The sequence below is a fragment of the Capra hircus genome, chromosome 20 (genome assembly GCF_001704415.2).
Source record: "Capra hircus breed San Clemente chromosome 20, ASM170441v1, whole genome shotgun sequence".
Lineage (NCBI taxonomy): Eukaryota > Metazoa > Chordata > Mammalia > Artiodactyla > Bovidae > Capra > Capra hircus.
In genome coordinates this window covers 2,879,203-2,901,755 of record NC_030827.1, presented here as the reverse complement: position 1 = coordinate 2,901,755, position 22,553 = coordinate 2,879,203, and the positions used below count along the sequence as shown (strand labels likewise).

The following is a 22,553-nucleotide window of genomic DNA, read 5'->3' as shown; positions in this document are numbered from 1 at the left end:
ACCAACAATGAGGCATCACATCTGTTAGAATCACTAAAAGTTTTCAAAACTGACAATATCAAGTGCTGATGAGGATGCAAAGCAATTGGATCTTTCATAAACTGCTGGTAGGAATACAGAACGAAATGGGCACTTTGGAAATGGTTTGGCAATTTCTTTTAAAGTGAAATACACATTTACCTAGCAACCCAGATCTCACCCCTAGGTATTTACCCAGGAGAAATAAAAACTTACATTCATACAAAAATCTGTATAGGAACACTTAAACAGAAAGAATTCAAATGGTGAACGGATTAATAAGCTATGATATATTCATAAAATGAAATACTATTCAGAATAAAAAGTAAAGAACTACAAACATAAAATGGAAAAATTTCAAATGCATTATGCCAAGGGACAGAAGCCAGACTAAAGGGCTACACACTATATGATTTCATTTACGCAGCATTCGAAAGGGGCAAAAATTTTAGGAAAACAAAACAGATTAATAATTGCTGGAGTCTAAGGATCGGGAAAGGTCTGACTACAAAGGAACCTAAAAAAACTTTCTGGGGTGATGGAACTGTTTTATATTTTGATTGTATTGTTAAACTCAAATGTATACATTTGTCAGAACTCATAAAACTGAAAAAGGTCAAATTCTACCACAAGTAAATTATACTTCCATTTAAAAAAAATTCCAAGATGCAGAAGATGAAAATTTAACAAAAACACTTAGCTTTCAATACCTCACAACTACGGCAACAGATTCCAAGCGAGAAGTGATAAAGGCCTTCGTGATTTCTGGTGCATAAGTGTCTAATAAGTGGGGTTCAGTTGATTTCACAAAAGGAACTGATGCTACCATCCTTTGCCACAGAGTTAATAAATAATGAACACTGTTGGGAGCAAATTCCCAATGCTACAAAAAAATAAAGCAAATGTTATTTAAACTGATATCATATCTTCCTAGAATAAGAACTGCAGAGGCAAAATAACTGAACATACATTTAAAACTAAACTTATTTTAACATTAATGAACATTTAACATAGCAAACTTTAAATCTCTGTGAACATCCTTCTAATCTTCTTTCCATGAATATTTTTTAACAGAGCTGATATCATGTGGAAAATATGGTTTTAAAACTTCTCCCCAAACTTATAAAAAGAATTTTTCCAAAAACTAATCTGTAAAATTTTATTTCTCCACATAGATTTTGCCACAGTTCTCAATTCACTCTTTAATTATTAGATCAGATGGCCTCTAAATTATTATTATAAAATTTGTTACAAAGAACTTTTTCCTAAAATCTTGCAATGAATACTTTTAGCAAAGTACTTAAATCGATGTTTTTTTAAAAATCCCTACCAAATCTTATCAAGAAAGTATTCTTTCAATTCTGGTTTCCTCGGTGTGTATGCCCAGCAGTGGGATTGCTGGGTCATATGGCAGTTCTATTTTCAATTGTTCATCGCAGCACTGTTTATAATAGCCAGGACATGGAAACAACCTAGATGTCCATCAGCAGATGAATGGATAAGAAAGCTGTGGTACATATACACAATGGAGTATTACTCAGCCATTAAAAAGAATACATTTGAATCAGTTCTAATGAGATGGATGATACTGGGGCTGATTATACAGAGTGAAGTAAGCCAGAAAGAAAAACACCAATACAGTATACTAACACATATATATGGAATTTAGAAAGATGGTAATGATAACCCTGTATGTGAGACAGCAAAAGAGACACAGATGTATAGAACGGACTTTTGGACTCTGAGCGAGAGGGAGAGGGTGGGATGATTTGGGAGAATGGCACTGAAACATGTCTATGTTCAATGCAGGATACAGGATGCTTGCGGCTGGTGCACGGGAATGATCCAGAGAGATGGGATGGGAGGTGGGAGGGGGGTTCAGGATTGGGAACTCATGTACACCCGTGGCGGATTCATGTCAATATATGCCAAAACCAATACAGTATTGTAAAGTAAAATAAAGTAAAAATAAAAATTAAAAAAAAAAGAAAGTATTCTATTTACAGTTTAGCATCAACTATGTATTTCTACTCACCTGTAGACTAGTAATGGTAAAATTGGCAATCAATCTGATAACTTCAGGATATTCTTTCACCATAACTAGTTCTCCCAGCTGATAATTTGTCTTTAAACGAGCCAAAAATCGACAAAATTCATGATAATTACCTGGATCAGACAAACCCTAAATTATGAGACAAAAAGAAAGGCTATTTAAAAAATTTTTAAATAAACCAAACTAATCACCATCAATAAAATTCCAAGAGTATTTTACTAAGTCTCAGTGTTTTCATGGGTACTTACTGCACTTTGCATCAACTGGGTAGGTATCAATTTTAAAAAAATGATTCCCACCAGGCTTAATGTTGTCATAAATAATTAATAATAAGGAACTCATAGTAGAGGCTTCAGATGATGACTAAGTCATAATGTTTGGTAACCATTATATTACCCAAAAAATTTGCATGAGAGAGAAGTGAGAGACCGAGAGAGAAAGTGTGTATGTGTGTATTGTGGGTTAAACAGAAGTCAGTACGAGAACTGAAAAATATGTAAGATGGAAAATAAGAATGGCTCTTGAAATCCTAGCAAAGAGCAATACCACTACACTTAGATTAAATGTGTACACACAAATAACAGAAATACATTTTAATTCAACAGGTATTTATTGAGTATCCACAGGTATGATGTCTTCAAGCAACTCCCTGTCCCTAAATCATATAAACTGCTGCAATGTACAGCAGATAGTTTAACAAAAGTACTGTAATATATAGAAGTAACTCTGGGAGAAGGACAGATTAAAATGAAAGACCAAGAAAGTTGTCCCCAGGGAGCCCCTTGAAGACAGGATGTGTATTACTATCTTTATAGTTTGAAAAGTTATTAACAGACAAAAGACTTAGATAAACTGCCTTAAATCATCATTTAATCTTTTAATTTCTGTACTTTCACTACAGATATTTTAAACCAAAAGCTAAAGTGAAACAAACTTTATCCAGACAGCCAAAATCACTAATTAATAATGGCTTTGCAATTCTCTGAAATGAATATTGCCATTGAAGATTTGCAGTTAACACAGAGAGTAGATTTAAAAATCTACAAACTCTTACTGCCCACAAGAGGACAAAAAGATATTATTTCATAATTTAAAGCCACTTATTTCAATATTAACATCCAGATTTATACTGCCTTCTAGTTTAGAATACAGATATAACTCTAATCACTTCAGTAATTTAAGAAGCACAAGCAAACACAATGGTAAAAAGCAGAAGCATAATAAAATATGCAACTTCTATTCTTATGGGAAAAATAAAAACAACACAGACATCAGTCAGGAAAACATGTTCTTTTAAAAAATGTCCATTTATACTACAGATGAGAGCTAAGAAAGAAGACTATGATATGCATCTTCTTCCAGAATCATAACCATGTCATAAGTTTATTATGCACCTTTCAGCAGAAAATCTGTATTTATAGATGCTGTTAATTAAATTATTTCATAAATACCTGAGGGTTTTCAAGTATCCTTTTTACTCCCTTAATTAAATTACCAAGGTACTTGGCACGTTCAGGACTGCTAAATAAGGACCTTCTTGTAGAAGCAAATTGAACTAAACAGGAAAGTGCCTAAAAAAAGGAGCAACAATTCATCTAAAAGTAACAACAATTCATTTAAAAGTAACTATGGCCACACGAAAGGGACACTAGTTTTTACATTAAAATTTTAAAAATTTTAATGATGAAAAAGCATTATAGAATCCCCAAAACAATGTAAACTAAATATCATCAATCATTACCACCATCCATAAATCTTCAATCCCACCACTAGAATTTCTATTTGTATATAAAATTCCTCTAATATTTTTGTATATATTAGATACACCAGAGCAGAGCCACAATCTAAATACACTCAAAAGGCTCCCAATTGCTGTTGCTGCCTAAACCTTTGTAAACTGATGAACCAGGTGCTTCACCAAAATGAAAAAATGAAAACATCGTGTTGTTGCAGAATATGTTTAGGAAATACTACACAAAATGCTCTGCAGTATCCTGTAAGTAGGAAAAAATCTGGAACTTTATTTAATCTAGCATGTACCAAATATATCTGGTGACAGACCATCTTGCCCACACCATTTATTAATATCTTGAGAACAATTTGGAACATGTTCCTGAGAGAGTTAGACAGCCTATAAAAATTCCCACAGACTATCTACCAGTGGCCTAGTTATCTTCTTTAAGTTAATACTTTATCAGACAATTTCACTACTCAGGTTCTTAATTCTCCTACTGGAATTCACTGAAGGCTTTCATTTATTAATTGAGAGGCCCCAAACTGGCCCACATATGTTTTGTTTTGGTCCACATATGTATATCTGCCAACTTATAAAAAAAAACAGAATTATCTGTCAACGTTTACATATTTCAGTTAGGCGGTTTCACATAAAATGTCTGGCTCTCAAGGCAAGGATGAGAACAGGGACAAAAAAATCAGCTTAGACGTTGCTCAGTTTGTCACAGTCCTTAATGTTGAAAACAAAAAACACAAGCAAACAGACATCCCAGAAAACAAAACTTCTTTCTGATACTAACACAAGTAAAAATATGTAGAGGTTTAGGGCCAAAACCACAGAGTTTGAACCTCAGCTCTAAAATTTAGTTCACTCTCCTTAAGAAAGTCATTATGCCATTCTGGGTCTGTTGACTTGTTTACATAATGAAGATAACAATACTCACCTTGCAGGGCCACTGCGAGAATGAAGCGAGATAAGAATCATATGATAGGCCATGCACAATAAATGTTAGCAACATTCTCTTAAAGCAGTTTTCCATTCTACTTTTTAGGCACCAGCAGCTTGTTTGTTTTATCCCTAAACATAACTGTAAATGTAACATGGAACCATAGTTTTTTTAAACAACTACAGAAGGCTGAAGTTCTGTGGTACCATATAGAAACATGAGTGTCCTGTGAAAACCAGTTTAAAAACCACTCCCTTAATAAAACCCTCGTTTTGAGAGCAAGCATGTTTTTAAGAAGGAGAGGGGGCAGTGTTTTTGCCAACCTATTCCTCCCTTCTAGGCAATGACATATCTAAACAAACATACTGCTCATATGTATTTTAAATCAAACCTTTTTTTTTTTTTTTTTAGGAAATGACAATATAAGAATCCTCCAATTTTACTTCTACAAGTTTAGTTATTAAAGTGACAACTTTTTCTTTTTTTTTCAATTTTGCCTGGTCTCTATTTTAGATTCCACAAAGATGGAATCCAGAATCTCAAATTTCTGTGTAACCAAAGAGTCTGATTTTTTTACCACACAATAGAACTTGATTCAAAAAAGAAAATGAACAACTGGAGTGATGAACATAAAACCAAGTGAGCAGATCCCCCTGGTTTCTCATTTGGAGACATCTGATGGGGCTGCATGGCAAGCCTGACATGAAGTCATGCACTGAAGAAAGAGCTGAAAAGAGGTTAAGAGAAGGGAAAGTACCAGGTGGTGTGGCAAACTGCTGGACTGAGTACCAGAAGAAGAGCTGGGAACTGAGTAGGAAAAAAGATCTTTAGAGGTTGATAGGTTGTCTTAGCTATGGGCACGAACTAAATCAACAGTTACGGGTTTTGGGCTCACCAGTGAAATGGCAGGAACTATAGACTAGAAGTAGAAATTGACAAATAGGTTAAGCAATACAAATCCCAGATAGATGATGTTAAGAATTTCTTATGAGAGGTAAACTGAATCAAGAATATAAATAAAGTAAATATGTACCACCCTGAGATAAATATCACAGGTACTTTTAAATGAAATAATGAATGAGTTTTACTTACTAACTGAGATAGGAGTGGTGGAAGTGAATGATACAAATTAAAGAAAAGATCCAATGTTTCTGGTTCCAGGAAAACTGAAAAAAAAAATCTAACACCATTACTTTTCATTCAGTGATATTTAGCACAGTAAGACATTATCATACAAACCAAGACCTCTAAGACCTCAGCATGTGGCCAATCTTTATTTCTAGTTAGGCTAATTCCTTTTAAATTCCTAGCTATTTCTCTTTGAAAGATGGAAATAATACAAAGATAGAATTAGATCAGATGCTCCTTATTTCTATGTAGCATTTACAGTTCTCACTGAGAGAACCATCTCACTATTTTCATTTATATTAAAATAACATAAACATTTAAAAATTCAAACAATATCAAGAAGTAAACAGTACTAAAAAGTATACAATAAAAAACAGCTGTCCCCTACTCCATTCTGCCTTTCAACTCTTAGCTATACTTAAATACGTTTCCAAAGGTCATGCTATATGTACTATGTTTTAATTTGACTGTTTTTAGATATCAAATGAACTTGTTACAGTGTATGTCCAATCACTCACCCCTCTACTCCCACCACTCCTCCTACAAACCATCGTCTCTCAAAAATCCATCTACTATTATAACAATTTGAGATTAAATCAATTCTACATGTTTGTTATGACTACGTAAATAATTCTAACAGCTGAGCCAAGTAAACTATGATTCTATCACATTTCTAACACTCTCTGGATTTAGTCATACCATCTTTTCTGTACTTAGTTGTACAGACAGATACCTGTCACGAATTCTTTCCAAACGCTCTGACAGATGTGTAAAATGTTCTTCATCCTATTTTCCACATGGTCAATAACATTAAAACACTTCCATTTCCATTTTCCCACCCTTCCTCCCAGAGCCTTCTTCAACTTAGACTGACTGTTCCCAAGTGTGTTACATAATTATCTTATGTCTGCTGCCTGTTATCTTGTATTAAAGCTTTCCAAAACCCCATATCCTCTATTTTCTTGGCTTGTGTATCAAGTAGATTCCTAAGAGCAAGCACATAAGGGATAAATTTCAGAATAATTTACATGTCTGAAAATATTTTTAAAAATTCTCTTATACTTGATAATTTCAGTCTAGTTTGAAAATTATTTTCCCTCAGAAATCTGGGGATATTACTCCATTGCCCTCTAGCTTCCAGTGCTACTGTTGAGAAGTCTAATACTATTCTTGATCCCAGTCCTTTATAGGTGACTTTGTTTCTGGTAGATTTTAGGATCTTCTTTATCACTTTTATCCTGAAATGTCATGATTATGAAGTTTAGTATTTTTTTTTTTCATTCATTATGGTGGGTACTTATTGGATCTTTCAATCTGAATATTTATGTGTCTCAGTACTGAGAAATTTTGGTATTGTTTGCAAATTTCCTTCTGCTTTTTCCTGTCCTTTCCTGAACTCCTAATAGATGCCAAGCCTCCTAGTTTCATACTGTAATATTCTTATATTTTTTTCCTCCTATAAATCTCTTTCTGCTTTTTTTCATTCTGTTTTCTAGGATATTTCCTTAACTTTATCTTCCAACTCTTCTACTGAATGTTTTATTTTGGCAACTTTTACATTTGGAACAGTCTCTGAACTTCTGTTTTTGAAAAAATATTCTGTTCCATGTTTCAGGAATGCATTACCTTTTCTTAATCTCTCTGAGGATATTAATTAACCCTTTTGGAAATTTATTTCTACTCTTCACTTTGTTTCTATTAACTCTCCCCTTTAAAAATGTTTCTTGAGATAATCAGATTCATATGTAATTACAAGAAATAATACAAAGAGATCTTATGTTTTATTCACCCAGTTTCCCCAAATGGTAAGTTGCTACAAAACTAAAGCACAATATTACAATCAAGAAAGCACATTGATAAAATCCACCAGTCTTATTTGGCTTTCCCAATATTACACGTATTTGTGTGGGTGTTTGTGTGTGCTGGTGTGTGTGTAGTCTGCGCAATTTTTACAACATATGTTGGTCCATGCATTTATCACCACTATCAAGATACTAAGTTCCTTTTAGTTGTTTTAGCCTCTAATTTCCATATTAGAAGTTTTTACCAAATGTATGGTCCTTCTCTACTGTATCTGATACCCTGGAATATGAAACCTCTCCAGTTTAATTTCTCAAGGAAAAAGGCTCTGGTCTTGGGAACTGAGAGGGAAGTGTACTTAGAGAAGGGAAAAGGGCAGTCACAGAGCAGCATAGATGGTAGAGAAGGTCCCAGGGGGTGTTTGTCCAGAACACAGACTCTTCACCAAGCCCTATCAGCCCCATTCCCCACCTCTGACTTCAACAGGAAAACCCTACTGTCATCATCTTTCTGGGATGAGTAAGAGCATATGCATTTGCTCTTTTTTGGTATCCCTCTCTGTAAAAAAGTAAATTGCAATTCTGCTTTGCTAAGTTAGCTACTCTAATTCACTCTCTTCATAACTTTGAAAAATATGATGATATCTCTTGCCAAGTGTTATACCCTCTCCTACTCTGTTTATCTGCAAATTTGAAAACAGAACTCTTCATTTCCCTACCTAAACTTATTTTCCTCCAACAATAGAGCTGTGTTTTTTCCAAAATCAAAATATGAGGTTACTATGAATTGAACTGAGGAAAACAGATTTCAACACTGGTATCAGCAGCTACTTTGGGTTACAATTTTTTAAACTTTTTGATTGCCAAGTAAAAAACAGATAATTGCACATAAGGCAACAATATTGCTTAATCCTATGTCTTTTATGTTGACCATTCCTTACACTAAACTTTCTTCTTACTTGCTCTCCAAGTTGTTGGAATCTGTACTGTGCAAAGATCATCTGCAGATTCATCTGCTGAACTGCCAATGAAGTCAAAGTTAAGGCAGTTGAGAACCAGTTTCAAGACTTGCATTACTAGATTTTGTTGATCCTGATCCTGAAGGTTTAAAGGCTTGGCCAATATCTGAAAAAAATTCAAAGTCAAATAAAATATTATGAAATATATCAATTAATAATTTTTACTCAACCTAATTTAAATAACTTCAAATTAAAATTAGTTTAAAAAAAGAAAGAAAGAAAAAAGAAAAGAAATTGCAAAGGGATGTTATGGTAATAGACTATTCTCAAACTTAATATTGTAAAATGGGGATAACAACCTTTCATATTTTAATACAAAATGGAGGTCACCTTTTACAGTTGTGAGAAGCAACTTTAGGACAAATACTTTACACAGCACAAATGTATAAATGTACAGGATTCATTAGCTCAAAGGAGCAATTGGAAGAAACTGAAAATACAATATTCTTCAAGAAAAAGTAGGGGGACTTCATGAATAAACGATACACGTTCAGCTAACAAAGGTTCTCAGAGGCTGTTTGAATGTGGGGGGACAGTCGTAAGCTTCTGGAGAACAATCCCGACCCCTCTCAAAAGTCTCAATTAGTTTCTGCAATAATGTACAGTAAGAAAACAAAGAAACTACTATCCAAAGACAAGTTACCAAACTACCTTTGGATCCTACTTTATTATATCTCTATTAAATAAAAGCGAATTTTTTGGAACTGTTTAGATTTGTGCATACCTACTGTTCTTCATGGGGTTGCAGAGTTAGACACAACTTAGCAACTGAACAACAACTATACTTAAAAGTATCCACAATAACTCCTCAAAAGGCAGAATGGGGTACTGGGGAATTCATCTGAAATTCTTCTGAAACAGGATGCTCCATTATTAACTTACCTCTTTTAGAAGAGAGCATGCTAGCACTAAAATGTCTTTGAGAGAAGTATCACGAAATGAGGTAGCTATTTTCCTGTGTTTTGCTGAAGGTCTAGAATAATCAACCTAAAAAGTTCAAGATGAATGTATTTAACCAGACTTACCAAACAGCAAAGAAAAAATTCACTATGTAAGAAAAAGAATGAAATTAATGATCAAATAATCATAAAGTATAGGGCTAAAAGAGCTTTCAAAAATCTGCAAGGGTAAGTTATTTGCTCCAGGTTACTCAAAGAGCTTGAGTTAGGAGAAGGCAATGACAACCCACTCCAGTAGTCTGGTCTGGAAAATCCCATGGACGGAGAAGCCTGGTAGGCTGCAGTCCATGGGGTCGCGAAGAGTCAGACATGACTGAGCGACTTCACTTTCACTTTCACTCAAAGAGCTAATAATGGCAGAGCTGCAATTAGCACCCCATGTTTCTGGAGTGTTTTAATTCAGTGCTTTTTCTGCAAACTCTACAGATCCTAAAATTAAAAACAAGAATAAATCATATTTCAGAGGCATTATAAACACACATTATAAAATAATAGATACTATCAACTCCTGAGACATCCATATTTTGCACTGGGCAAGAAACAACCTCCCTGATCCTCAGACTTCATCTATAAAAAGAAAAATCTCTAAGATAATCTTAAAATTCTTATTTTCTGTGGATCAGTAAACTGAATCAGCTACAGAAAATTCTTGCATATGTAAGTGATATTTCTATATATACCAGATGTGTATGTCACTGATTCATATATTTTGATATTCTTTAAAAAAATCCCAAGGCAGAAATTATAAATAGTCAGAAATTTGATTTATTACATAAGCCACAGTATATTCCTTCTGAATATTTTACTAGTTAATAATAAGTAATTTTTAAGAATAAGTTTACCAAGAATAGCTGTTGAGCCTCTAATCTAAAATATAATATGGCAAAAAGTAAACTGAACTGAACATTTTCATTTATCACCAGGAAACAGCAAACAAAACTGAAGTCTGATACTCTAATGATTTGTTAATACCACAGGCAACAGTTGCTATAGCGTTCCTTTTGCTACCTGAAAAATGAAAATAAACCATTTTCCTTACTGACGTTTATATTTGAAAAAAGCAGTGGGATCAGAATTGATTATCTGATACTTCCTAAGCTCCATCACACTATACTTAGATGCCACACTTACTCACAGGAACACGAAACATAACAGAAGTTCAAAGTGATTACAGAAAGCAGTTACTGGGTTCTCTATCCACTATGCAATATTCAAATTAGCATTTGCAGCATTTCTCCCTTTTTAAAAATCAAACGTCCATCTGTCTTTTAATAGGTATGTTTCTTCAGTTTCCCTCAATATATAAAAACATTTCTCAATACAAATTAGTAATAACATATACCATTATTCGGAGAAGACAATGGCACCCCACTCCAGTACTCTTGCCTGGAAAATACCATAGACGGAGGAGCCTGGTAGGCTGCAGTCCATGGGGTTGCGAAGAGTCAGACACGACTGAGCAACTTCACTTTCACTTTTTACTTTCATGCACTGGAGAAGGCAATGGTACCCCACTCCGGTACTCTTGCCTGGAGAATCCCAGGGACGGGGGAGCCTGGTGGGCTGCCGTCTAGGGTCGCACAGAGTCAGACACAACTGAGCGACTTCACTTTCACTTTTCGCTTTCATGCATTGGAGAAGGCAATGGCACCCCACTCCAGTGTTCTTGCCTGGAGAATCCCAGGGATGGGGGAGCCTGGTGGGCTGCCGTCTAGGGTCGCACAGAGTCAGACATGACTGAAGCAACTTAGCAGCAGCAGCAGCATACCATTATACAATCTCAACTTATGTACCCTTCACATATCATTTCACTAAATCCTCAAAACTAACCTATATTCACATATGAGAAAATTAAAGTTCGCAGGCACACCATATCTGTAAATGGGCTTTTCGGTGGCCCAGTGGTCAAGAATCCACCTTGCAACGCAGGAGACGCAGGAGACCCAGGTTCAATCCCTGGGTTGGGAAGAGCCCCACTCCAGTATTCTTGCCTGGAGAATCCCATGGACAGAGGAGCCTGAAGGACCACAGTCAGTAAGTCTCAAAGAGTCAGGCATCACTTGAAGCGACTTAGCACAGCATGCACATCTATAATGCAGACAGAAGAATCCTGGGTTTACTGAGCACCTGTACATACTAGGACTTGTGCTAGTAATTTACCTGACTAATCACAGTGAGACCTTCAGAGAGTGTCATTCTCACTTTACAGATAGTGATACGTAAGTTTAAACACACTGAACAAAGTAGTAGGCAATAAAGCTAAACTACAAATCCAGGTCTTATTTCAGAGTTACCTTCTAGGCACTTGACTTAGCAACTACAACAACTATAGCAACAACAACAAATACATTCTACTTGAGTTACTCATTTAGGTGTCCAATGTTTTTGAGAAGAGGGATTATGTATCCACTTTCTACTGTAGAACTATGCCTTAAGAATACTGGAGTGGGTTGCCACGCCCTCCTCCAGGGGCTCTTCCCGACCCAGGGATCAAACCTGGGTCTTCTGCGTCTCCTACATTGTAGGCAGATTCTTTACCACTGGGCCACCGGGAAGCCCATTTAGAAATATGGTGTGCCTATAAACTTTAATTTTCTCATATGTGAATATAGGTTAGTTTTGAGAATTTAGTGAAATAAGCAGTCTCAGCTGTTACAAAAGCAAGACAACCTATAATTCTAAATTTTTTGGAAGTCTCAAGTTTAGATCTTCTTCTTAAAAGACACATCCTGTTACTGATCCTGCATGAATTTACGTGGCTCACATTTGACAACTATAATATTTTATTTTCATTATGGATTGTAGATTTCCCTATTGCCTGGTTCAGAAGTACTTAAGAAATGATAGTTGAAATTGTTAATGCTCTAAAATTAGGCTGAGCAAAACGTCTCTGCAGAAGCCATGTATTTTTTATCATAAAGCCATAGAAGCTTCAGAACTTGAAGCTTTTTCTGAAAAGGTATGTACTTGGTTCTACACAAGATAAGCCTGGAACACCCTGCAACAGGAAGCAAGGAAATGTCCAAAGGATGGTGCTGCTGCTGCTGCTGCTGCTGCTGCTGCTAAGTCGTTTCAGGCGTGTCCGACTCTGTGTAACCTCATAGACGGCAGCCCACCAGGCTCCCCCATCCCTGGGATTCTCCAGGCAAGAACACTGGAGTGGGTTGCATTTCCTTCTCCAATGCGCGAAAGTGAAAAGTGAAAGTGAAGTCGCTCAGTTGTGTCCGACTCTTAGTGACCCCCATGGACTGCAGCCCACCAGGCTCCTCTGTCCATGGGATTTTCCAGACAAGAGTACTGGATTGGGGTGCCATTGCCTTCTCCTAAAGGATGGTGAGTAAATGTCAAACGAACAGAAATGTCAGTTTGAAAGGGTTTCTAATGGCCAAATTTGGGAAAATTTGAGCATCAAAATATAATGTTATTAACAAACTATAACATATTAAATAAAGTTGGAAACCAGCAATCTGTGCTGATAGAAACAACAAATGAAAAAATTAAAAATTTAATGAGGTATTAATAAGGTATTTTCACAGTTTAAAGTATCTCCCCACATAATATTTATTACTTACAAAGGAGAAAAGAATAAATTTACAATTGAAGAAGCCTGGTAGAAGCCACCTTGTCAAGTGACCAAATGTAAATCAGATCATGTGCTCCCTGAGAGGAAACAATGAGAAAACCACAGTATCAGCACATCAGCCTACCTATAGCATTCACAGGCAGCCCTCTCGGCCAGCTGGGTCAGGACCAGCCCCCAAAGCCAGCACCCCCGCAGCAATCCCGGCTCAGCCACAACAGGAGGGCACATGCAGCCCACAGAGGGGAGATAGAGCGCCCAGAGCAACTGACTCCAGTGACCAGGGAGACTAAGCCAGCGGGCCCCACAAAACACCTTTTATCTAAGACCACTGCCTCAAGACCAGGAGATGTAGCCGATACACCTACTACACAGAAACAAACGCAGTTAGACAGAACGAAGAGATGAGGGGCTACCTTCCAAATGAAAGAATCAGACAAAACCCCAGAAAAGGAACTAAACAAAATGGAGATAAGCACTTACCAGATAAAGAGTTCAAAGTAACAGTCAAAAAGATGCTCACCAAAATTGGGAGACACATGGATGAACTCAGTGAGAACTTCAACAAAGAAATAGAAGATATAAAAAAAGAACCAATCAGAACTGAAGAATACCATATCTGAAACGAAAAATACACTAGAGTGAATCAACAGCAGATTAGAGGAAGCAAAAGAATGGATGAGCAATCTGGAGGCCAGAGGAGTGGAAACAACCCAACTGGGACAGGTAAAAGAAAAAAGGATTTCTAAAAGATGAGACAGTTTAAGGGACTTCTAAGACAACCACAAGTGTACTAGCATCTGCATTATTAGGGGCCCCAGACGGAGAGCAGAGAAAGAGAAGAGCACACAACAGACCTGAGCCACAACTGCTGAGCACTTCCCTACCTTCAGCACCAAGGACAACCCGAATGGAAACAGGCCTAGTGCATGGCGAGATATTTCCCAAGGAAGACATGCAGATAGCCAACAGACATACAAGAAGATGCTCAGCATCACTAACCTTCAGGGAAATGCAAGTCAGAACCACAATGAGATATCACTTCACATTTCTCAGAATGGCTATTATAAAACAGACAACAGATAACAGGCATTGGCGAGGACGTGAAGAAAAGGGAACCCTTGTGCTATTGGTGGGAATGTTAACTAATACACCCACTATGGAAAACAATATGGAGGGTCCTCAAAAAATTAAAAATGGAACTACCATATGATCCAGCAATTCCACTTCTGGGTATTTATCCAAAGAAAACATGAGTTACAACAGCCAAGATACGGAAGTGTTTATCAATAGATCAATGAATAAAGAGTATGTGGCACACATGCACACAATGGAATATTACTCAGCCATTTAAAAAGAATGAAATCATGCCATGTGCAGCAACATGGGTAGACCTAGAAGGTATTATGCTGAGTGAAGTAAGTCAGACAGAGAAAGACAAATATTGTATGATTTCACTTACATGTGGAATTTAGAAAACAGAGCAGAAAGACTCATAGACACAGAGAACAAACTGGTGGTTGCCAGAGATGGGGTCTGGGAGTTGGATAAATAGGTAAAGAGGATTAAGAGGTACAAACTTCGAGTAATTAATAAGTCTCAGGGATATAATGTACAGCATGAGGAATAGTCAAAAATATTTTAATAGCTTTGTATGGCAACCGATGCTTACTAGACTTAAGTGGTGATCATCGATTCATATATATATATATACACACACACACACACACACACACACACACATCAAATCACTGTATTTTACACCTGAAACTAACATAATATTGTATGCCAGCTGTACTTCTTAAATATAAACACTACATTTTCCTCTATTATAACATTATTCCATATAAAACAACTCCTGCTTTTGTTCTGTTTGGAACCATGTTAAAAACAAAAGCAGGTGAGGATGTGCTCAACTGCTGAGTTCATAAAGGCACTGGTCGGGGGAAGTGTAACTTCTGTAAATTCTGCTTTTACAGGGTGAAAACTCAAGCTAGCAAGTGAATGCCAAGTAGCTTGCTTTTTGATGAGTCCTGCTGTGTATTCCGGAGAAGGCAATGGCACCCCACTCCAGTACTCTTGCCTGGAAAATCCCATGGACGGAGGAGCCTGGTAGGCTGCAGTCCATGGGGTCACGAAGAGTCGGACATGACTGAGCGACTTCACTTTCACTTTTCACTTTCATAATTGGAGAAGGAAATGGCAACCCACTCCAGTGTTCTTGCCTGGAGAATCCCAGGGACGGGGGAGCCTGGTGGGTGCCGTCTATGGAGGCACACAGAGTTGGACACAACTGAAATGCCTTAGCAGCAGCAGCAGCTGTGTATCGATTATTGAGAAATCAATTCACCAAAAAGCTTGTCTTTTATTTGTAAGGGAATAAAGGCTTGTTTCACTTTTGCATACAATTTATTTGTATGAATAGTATATTACTATATACATGGAATATAAAAGAACAATTATTCAACTGCCATAGAGGACCATGTCTAATTTCTTGTTCTTTGTAGTACTTTACTTGTTATTATTTTCAATAACAATAAAAGTGTTCCAACACTTAATTATCCCAACAATAAAATACACCCCCCCCCAAAAAAAGACTTGCTTATTCAGAGTTTTATACAATACAAAGTTTTACATAAAAGAAACAGCATTACTTAGCAAACTTCATGTCACCATTAGATGGAAAGGCTTACCAGGTTCATTTCCTGAGTCAATTCTGAAAGGATTATTACTCCTATTATGCAGTGTTCCATAGCACCCTTTGGAAAAAATAACAAGTTTAGCCTAAATGGAGACACATGATTGGTTCTTAATGCATAAACCAGTTAATATTTACAAGTAATTAAATTATGAAACATCACATTTTCTTAAAATATTAAAATATATAGAAAAATCAATATGAAGTCCACAAATAAAAATAATTTCATGTTCATTTTTTGAAGGATACATGTAGATATATAACTGAGTGGGAAAAAACTTAGAATTGCACACACTCTATAAAATATCTTCAGCATGCGTGACTTACAATAAACTAAACCTCAAAATATCAATACGAGAGTTTCATTTTCATAAGACTACAAATAAGGAACAAAAAACAATTTTTAGCTCTATAAATTTGCTTGAAGGTTACTGAGATAGATGCATTCAATAAATAATTAATAAATAGCTTAGAAATTAATTCAAATCCCTTGACCTAATATCAGGTAAGGTCACTCAGGCCCTTTTAATTTTGTTTAACAGTGTACACGCATTCATTCACCTATGGGTCTATACTGAAGGCACGTGAACTGTCCAGTGCACTGGGCAAACAAACACGTGACTGTCAATATAGTATGATGTTTTAATATAATCAGCTTCCAAGTTAATCTCAATAACTTCCTTCAAATCAAAATTCAGATTTTATATGCATATTATTAACAAATTACCCAACTGCAAAATCATACTAGAGTATGAAAATAAAAATGTAACATCCAATTACTGTGTAATAATTTTAAAAAGCAATACAGATCCTTTTCAAGTCTTAATTTTATAGCTGGTCATTCCTTCTAATTATTACAGAATTTCACTAACACTGGGTAGGTGTAATTAAATTCAAATTATCTCAGAATAAAAAAATAAAAGAAACACCCTTAATTTTTGCATTAATTCTTCATGGCCCTTTAGGACAATCTGAACTCTTATGAACTAAACTACAGATCTCATTACTGAAGCATCCACCTCCTGTGTAAACCAGGCCACTGCTCCTTACAGTGTCATTCCCTAACCAACTGTTGGCTCATGAATCTGCTGGTAGTCTGCAAACTAGATTCCGATCTGAGAATGGCTTGATACTGGCTCATGACAAAAGAGTTTGCACCAGAATATAAAACAGATAGTCACTAAGTACACTCTTTAGTTCAGCTGGCACTTTTTTCAAAGCAAGTCTCTCTCAATGAGGTAAGGACCATGTTGATTTACTGACATATTTATTTTGACATAAACTCCTTATCTCGCTGTGGACCAGCAATCTGAATAGCACTGTCCTAGGTGACAGTATTATCTCCTGGATATATATGTAGAAAGGAGGGACGTAAGTGTTAAAAGTATGGCAGCAAGAAGGTTACAATAACAGAGAAAAAAGACATACAAAATTTCAGGTCATTAAAAATTTCACAAACCTAAAATAATTTTTAGTACAAAATTCAAAGAAGCTGTTAATACCCAAAGGAACCATGGGGTATCATTTTGGAGTACTAAAACATTAAGTCAATTGTCTTTTTCATGACTCCAGGTTAAGTTAGGTCATAATACCCAGAAAGAAAGTGTATTTTTTGTGATACTGTAATAAACTTTTAAGATAAAACATTTTCTGCTTCTTCTGGCCTTCCAAAACTGATAAAAGCAGACTAAAGCCCAATTCAATAAGCTCGACTTACCAGCCACTGAAAAGGGAGCTTAAAAACTGCTAGCCAACAAGAATGATTTAATTTCATTCAGTTCATTCTTTATTTTAAAAGAAATGTAAAGTCTATTCTTGTTTACACTAACGACTGCTGAAGAACGGTATACAATCTTAGTAAATGACAAGAGAGGGGTACTACTGCATTAGTCAAAACTATATGTACAACTATAAAGTGAGAAACACATGTGTTACGGAATAAACTATTCCTCTGTCCTAGAGCAGATCTCCTCAGGGCTAAAAATACACTTACTCCGCTGATGTTTTAGATAATCAAATATTGTTAACAAGGATTTCAACAACATGAATAAAAGAGAAGCAGTATAGTCCAGAGTTTCATATTCTGGGGTACCTAGCATTACAATGTATGATGGAACTACATCTTACATAGTGATTAAATTTGACAGTTACTGTGTAAGCAATAACATCTCAGAAAGTCCAAATTGCCTCTAACTGCCAATAAGCCAACACCAAACATCTCTCAATTAATCCAAACTGCCAGTTTTTCCTTGAGATTTGTAACAGACCACTTCTTTAGTAGCACCAGCTAAAGTACTTTTTCTTGTGATCAGGGATAAAATTTACATGAAAAAGTGTGTGTGTGCTAGGTTACCTCAGCCATGTCTGACTCTTTGCAACCTTACAGACTGCAGCACACCAGGTACCTCTGTCCATGGGATTCTCCAGGCAAGAACACTGGAGTGGGTCACTATGCCCTTTTCCAGGCAATTTTACTGACCCAGGGATCAAACCCATGTCTCCTGAATTGGCAGGCAGAATCTTTACCACTAGTGCCACCTAGGAAACCCACACATTTAAAAGTACATTATCTTTAAATCACAACAAACACCGGGAAATTCTTAAAGAGATGGGAATACCAGACCACCTGACCTGCCTCTTGAGAAATCTGTATGCAGGTCAGGAAGCAACAGTTAGAAATGGACATGGAGTAACACACTGGTTCCAAATAGGAAAAGGAGTACATCACGGCTGTATATTGTCACCCTGCTTATTTAACTTCTATGCAACGTACATCACGAGAAACACTGGACTGGAAGAAACACAAGCTGGAATAAAGATTGCCGGGAGAAATACCAATAACCTCAGATATGCAGATGATACCACCCTTATGGCAGAAAGTGAAGAGGAGCTAAAAAGCCTCTTGATGAAAGTGAAAGTGGAGAGTAAAAAGTTGGCTTAAAGCTCAACATTCAGAAAACGAAGAGCTCCGGTCCCATCACTTCATGGGAAATAGATGGGGAAACAGTAGAAACAGTGTCAGACTATTTTTCTGGGCTCCAAAATCACTGCAGATGGTGACTGCAGCCATGAAATTAAAAGATGCTTACTCCTTGGAAGAAACGTTATGACCAACCTAAATAGCATATTCAAAAGCAGAGACATTACTTTGCCAACAAAGGTCCATCTAGTCAAGGCTATGGTTTTCCCTGTGGTCATATATGGATGTGAGAGTTGGACTGTGAAGAAGGCTGAGTGCCGAAGAATTGATGCTTTTGAACTGTGGTGTTGGAGAAGACTCTTGAGAGTCCCTTGGACTGCAAGGAGATCCAACCAATCCATAATGAAGGAGATCAGCCCTGGAATTTCTTTGGAAGGAATGATACTAAAGCTGAAGCTCCAGTACTTTGGCCACCTCATGCGAAGAGTTGACTCACTGGAAAAGACTCTGATGCTGGGAGGGATTGGGGGTAGGAGGAGAAGGGGACAACCGAGGATGAGATGGCTGGATGGCATCACGGACTCGATGGACATGAGTCTGAGTGAACTCCAGGAGTTGGTGATGGACAGGGAGGCCTGGAGTGCTGCGATTCATGGGGTCGCAAAGAGTCGGACACGACTGAGTAATTGAACTGAACTGAACTGAAGAGCACATCATGAGAAATGCTGGGCTGGATGAAGCACAAGCTGGAATCAAGATTGCCAGGAGAAATCCCAATAACCTCAGATATGCAGATGACACCTCCCTCATGGCAGAAAGCAAAGAACTAAAGAGCCCCTTGATGAAAGTGAAAGAGGACAGTGAAAGAGGTGGCTTAAAACTCAACATTCAGGAAACTAAGATCATGGCATCTGGTCCCATCACTTCATGGCAAATAGATGGGGAAACAATGGAAACAGTGACAGACTTTATTTTCTTGGGCTCCAAAATTACTGCATATGGTGATTGCAGCCATGAAATTAAAAGATGCTTACTCCTTGGAAGAAAAGTTATGACCAACCTAGACAGCATATTCAAAAGCAGAGACATTACTTTGCCAACAAAGGTCTGTCTAGTCAAGGCTATGGTTTTTCCAGTGGTCATGTATGGATGTGAGAGTGGGACTATAAAGAAAGCTGAGCACTGTAGAATTGATGCTTTTGAACTGTGGTGTTGGAGAAGACTCTTGAGAGTCCCTTGGACAGCAAGGAAATCAAACCAGTCAATCCTAAAGGAAATCAGTCCTGAATATTCATTGGAAGGACTGATGTTGAAGCTAAAACTCCAATACTTTGGCCACCTGATGCAAAGAACTGACTCATTAGAAAAGGCCCTGATGCCAGCAAAGATTGAAGGCGAGAGGAGAAGGGGACAACAGAGGATGATAGGGTTGGATGGCATTACCTACTCAAAGGACATGAGTTTGAGTAAACTCTGAGACTGATGATGGACAGGGAGGCCTGGTGTGCTGCAGTCCATGTGGTTGCAGAGTCGGACTGAGCAACTGGATTGAACTAAACAATCTAAGTATCTGAATCATACCGAGCAGGGCTTGATGGTCATCCTAACAGGCACAGAGGAACACAAAAGAGCAGATTTAAGTTCCCCATATCAAACCCTGGAACATACTGTGTGGAATGGCAAGTGGAATCACTGGAACAATTTAAATTAGTGTTCCCTAGCTTTTATTTGGGCTTCCCTGATAGCTCAGCTGGTAAAGACTCCACCTGCAATGCAGGAAACCCTGGTTCAATTCCTGGGTCGGGAAGATCCTCTGCAGAAGGGATAGGGTACCCACTCCAGTATTCTTGCCTGGAGAATCCCCATGGACAGAGGAGCCTAGTGGGCTACAGTCCACGGGGTCGAAATCAGACACGACTGAGCCGCTAAGCACAAAACAGCACAGCTTTTCTTTCCTTCTTTTTCCAGCCCAAATACCTGAACTTGTGTATAAGTTTAATCATTTAGGTTAAAAACATTCTTGAGAACCTAGTATGACTCAACATGGTATAAGGTAAAAAAATTTTTAATATGTGTCTTAAGTTAGAAAACCTGCTGAAGTACTATCACCATGCTTTACAAGGTCACTAGGCAACCCTATACAAATTAACTGACTTTTCTAAGCCTGTTTCTCATTTATAAAATGTAATTCCCTTCAAAGAGATGTAATAAGCATTGAATTAGATAAAATACATGAAAATATACATGTCTCCATATATGTAACACAGACACACACAGTTAGAAATGACAATATGTATTTTTGAAACTACAAAACATTATAATTTGCATTCTTCAGGTTTGGAAGTTAATACGACATGATCCTCTTTTCCTGGCAATAAAAAATACAGGCTCCAGAGGATAAATAATTAATCATAATTAATATAATTCTAGTAGCCACTAAACAAACTATACAGCTTTAAGAAAAGCAGTTTTCCAAACAAACAAACAAAAATTACTTATGTTCTTATAATGTAATAAGGCCTTCTTACCTGAAGAAACGTCTTCACATCAGCAATAATTTCTCTGAAGACAAATCGGTCTTTCTGAACTTCAAACCACCCTGATTTAGTGATTTTAGCTATGACTTGAATTAAAGCTTGGATAACAAAGGGAGCCAGCTTGGGTTGTGATGCCACATAATTAAGAATGTAGTTTCCTGTAAAAAAATATATATATATATATATTCTATCATAATTTGGACTTTTCAGTAACATACTATGAATCATCTAAAAACAGGCAGTGATGACCCATTCTTTGACAAAAAGTTAATCCCTTCCTCCAAGATATGTACTTACTCACATAGTCAGTTTTCCTATAAGGCTTATCTGTATAAAGCAAGTTTGTTCCAATTCAACTGACATATTAGGGGACAGTATGAGTATAATGCAGATGTCACTTTTGTTTTTGCATAATTTCATTTAGAAAAAAAAAAACACACTAGGTGAATACAGAAGATTGCAACCAAGTCAAATAAACCAAGCCATACTCAAAATGCATGTACCTACTAGCTATCTCAGTTCATCTCGTGTGTTACCAGACTCACTCATCCCTCTCGGTTTTATAATTTTCCATCCTATTTTCCATCCTATTTCAGATCACCTTCCTTCTACCACTTTGTAATAACTCACAAATTGCAACCCTTTGGAAGCCCACTTCCACAAACTTCAGTCTTCTTCAAGATAAAACCCCATCTTTAGTCCACTATTTAGTATTTCTCAGTCATTTAACATGTGTAAGCTCTACTATGCCTTTTGACTTCTATCCTTTTTTATGTGTCACTGACAAAATGTTTCAATTTTATTTCTATAACCCCATTTCTCTAATAAGCTCAGTGGTTTTTACTATGTAACACTGCACCGCAGTCACTTTTAGGAATTCATATGTCATGTTATAGCAAAACTGACTACACACTATCTGGCTGTTTAAGGGGCAGAAAAAGTACAAATAAAACAATGCAATAAAATAAATATATAAGTTAAAGAATGTATGAACAGAATAAAGCCTAGAATAAAGTTTATACACCAAAATAATTAACAGTGGGTAGCAAATTCCAGCTACAACGGAGGAGTAACTTAGGCAAAAATAGGCCATAAAGTCTAACACAAAAACAGAAGAAAAAAATGTTATAAAAGGAAAAGATTCCACTTCTTCTTTGGCCT

At 36.7% G+C, this 22,553-nt stretch overlaps 1 protein-coding gene across 1 annotated transcript in view; it reads right to left on the bottom strand.

Moving 5' to 3' along the window:
- RANBP17 (RAN binding protein 17) overlaps positions 1–22,553 on the bottom strand; it is a 356,127-nt gene that overhangs the window by 307,338 nt on the left and 26,236 nt on the right. The window contains exons 4-11 of the mRNA XM_018065634.1: positions 21,384–21,550; positions 15,931–15,996; positions 9,581–9,685; positions 8,639–8,804; positions 5,845–5,918; positions 3,523–3,642; positions 2,054–2,200; positions 729–901 (exon numbers count right to left, since the gene is read on the bottom strand). Of these exons, the coding sequence (XP_017921123.1) occupies positions 729–901; positions 2,054–2,200; positions 3,523–3,642; positions 5,845–5,918; positions 8,639–8,804; positions 9,581–9,685; positions 15,931–15,996; positions 21,384–21,550 (1,018 nt within the window). The remainder of the gene's footprint in view (positions 1–728; positions 902–2,053; positions 2,201–3,522; positions 3,643–5,844; positions 5,919–8,638; positions 8,805–9,580; positions 9,686–15,930; positions 15,997–21,383; positions 21,551–22,553) is intronic.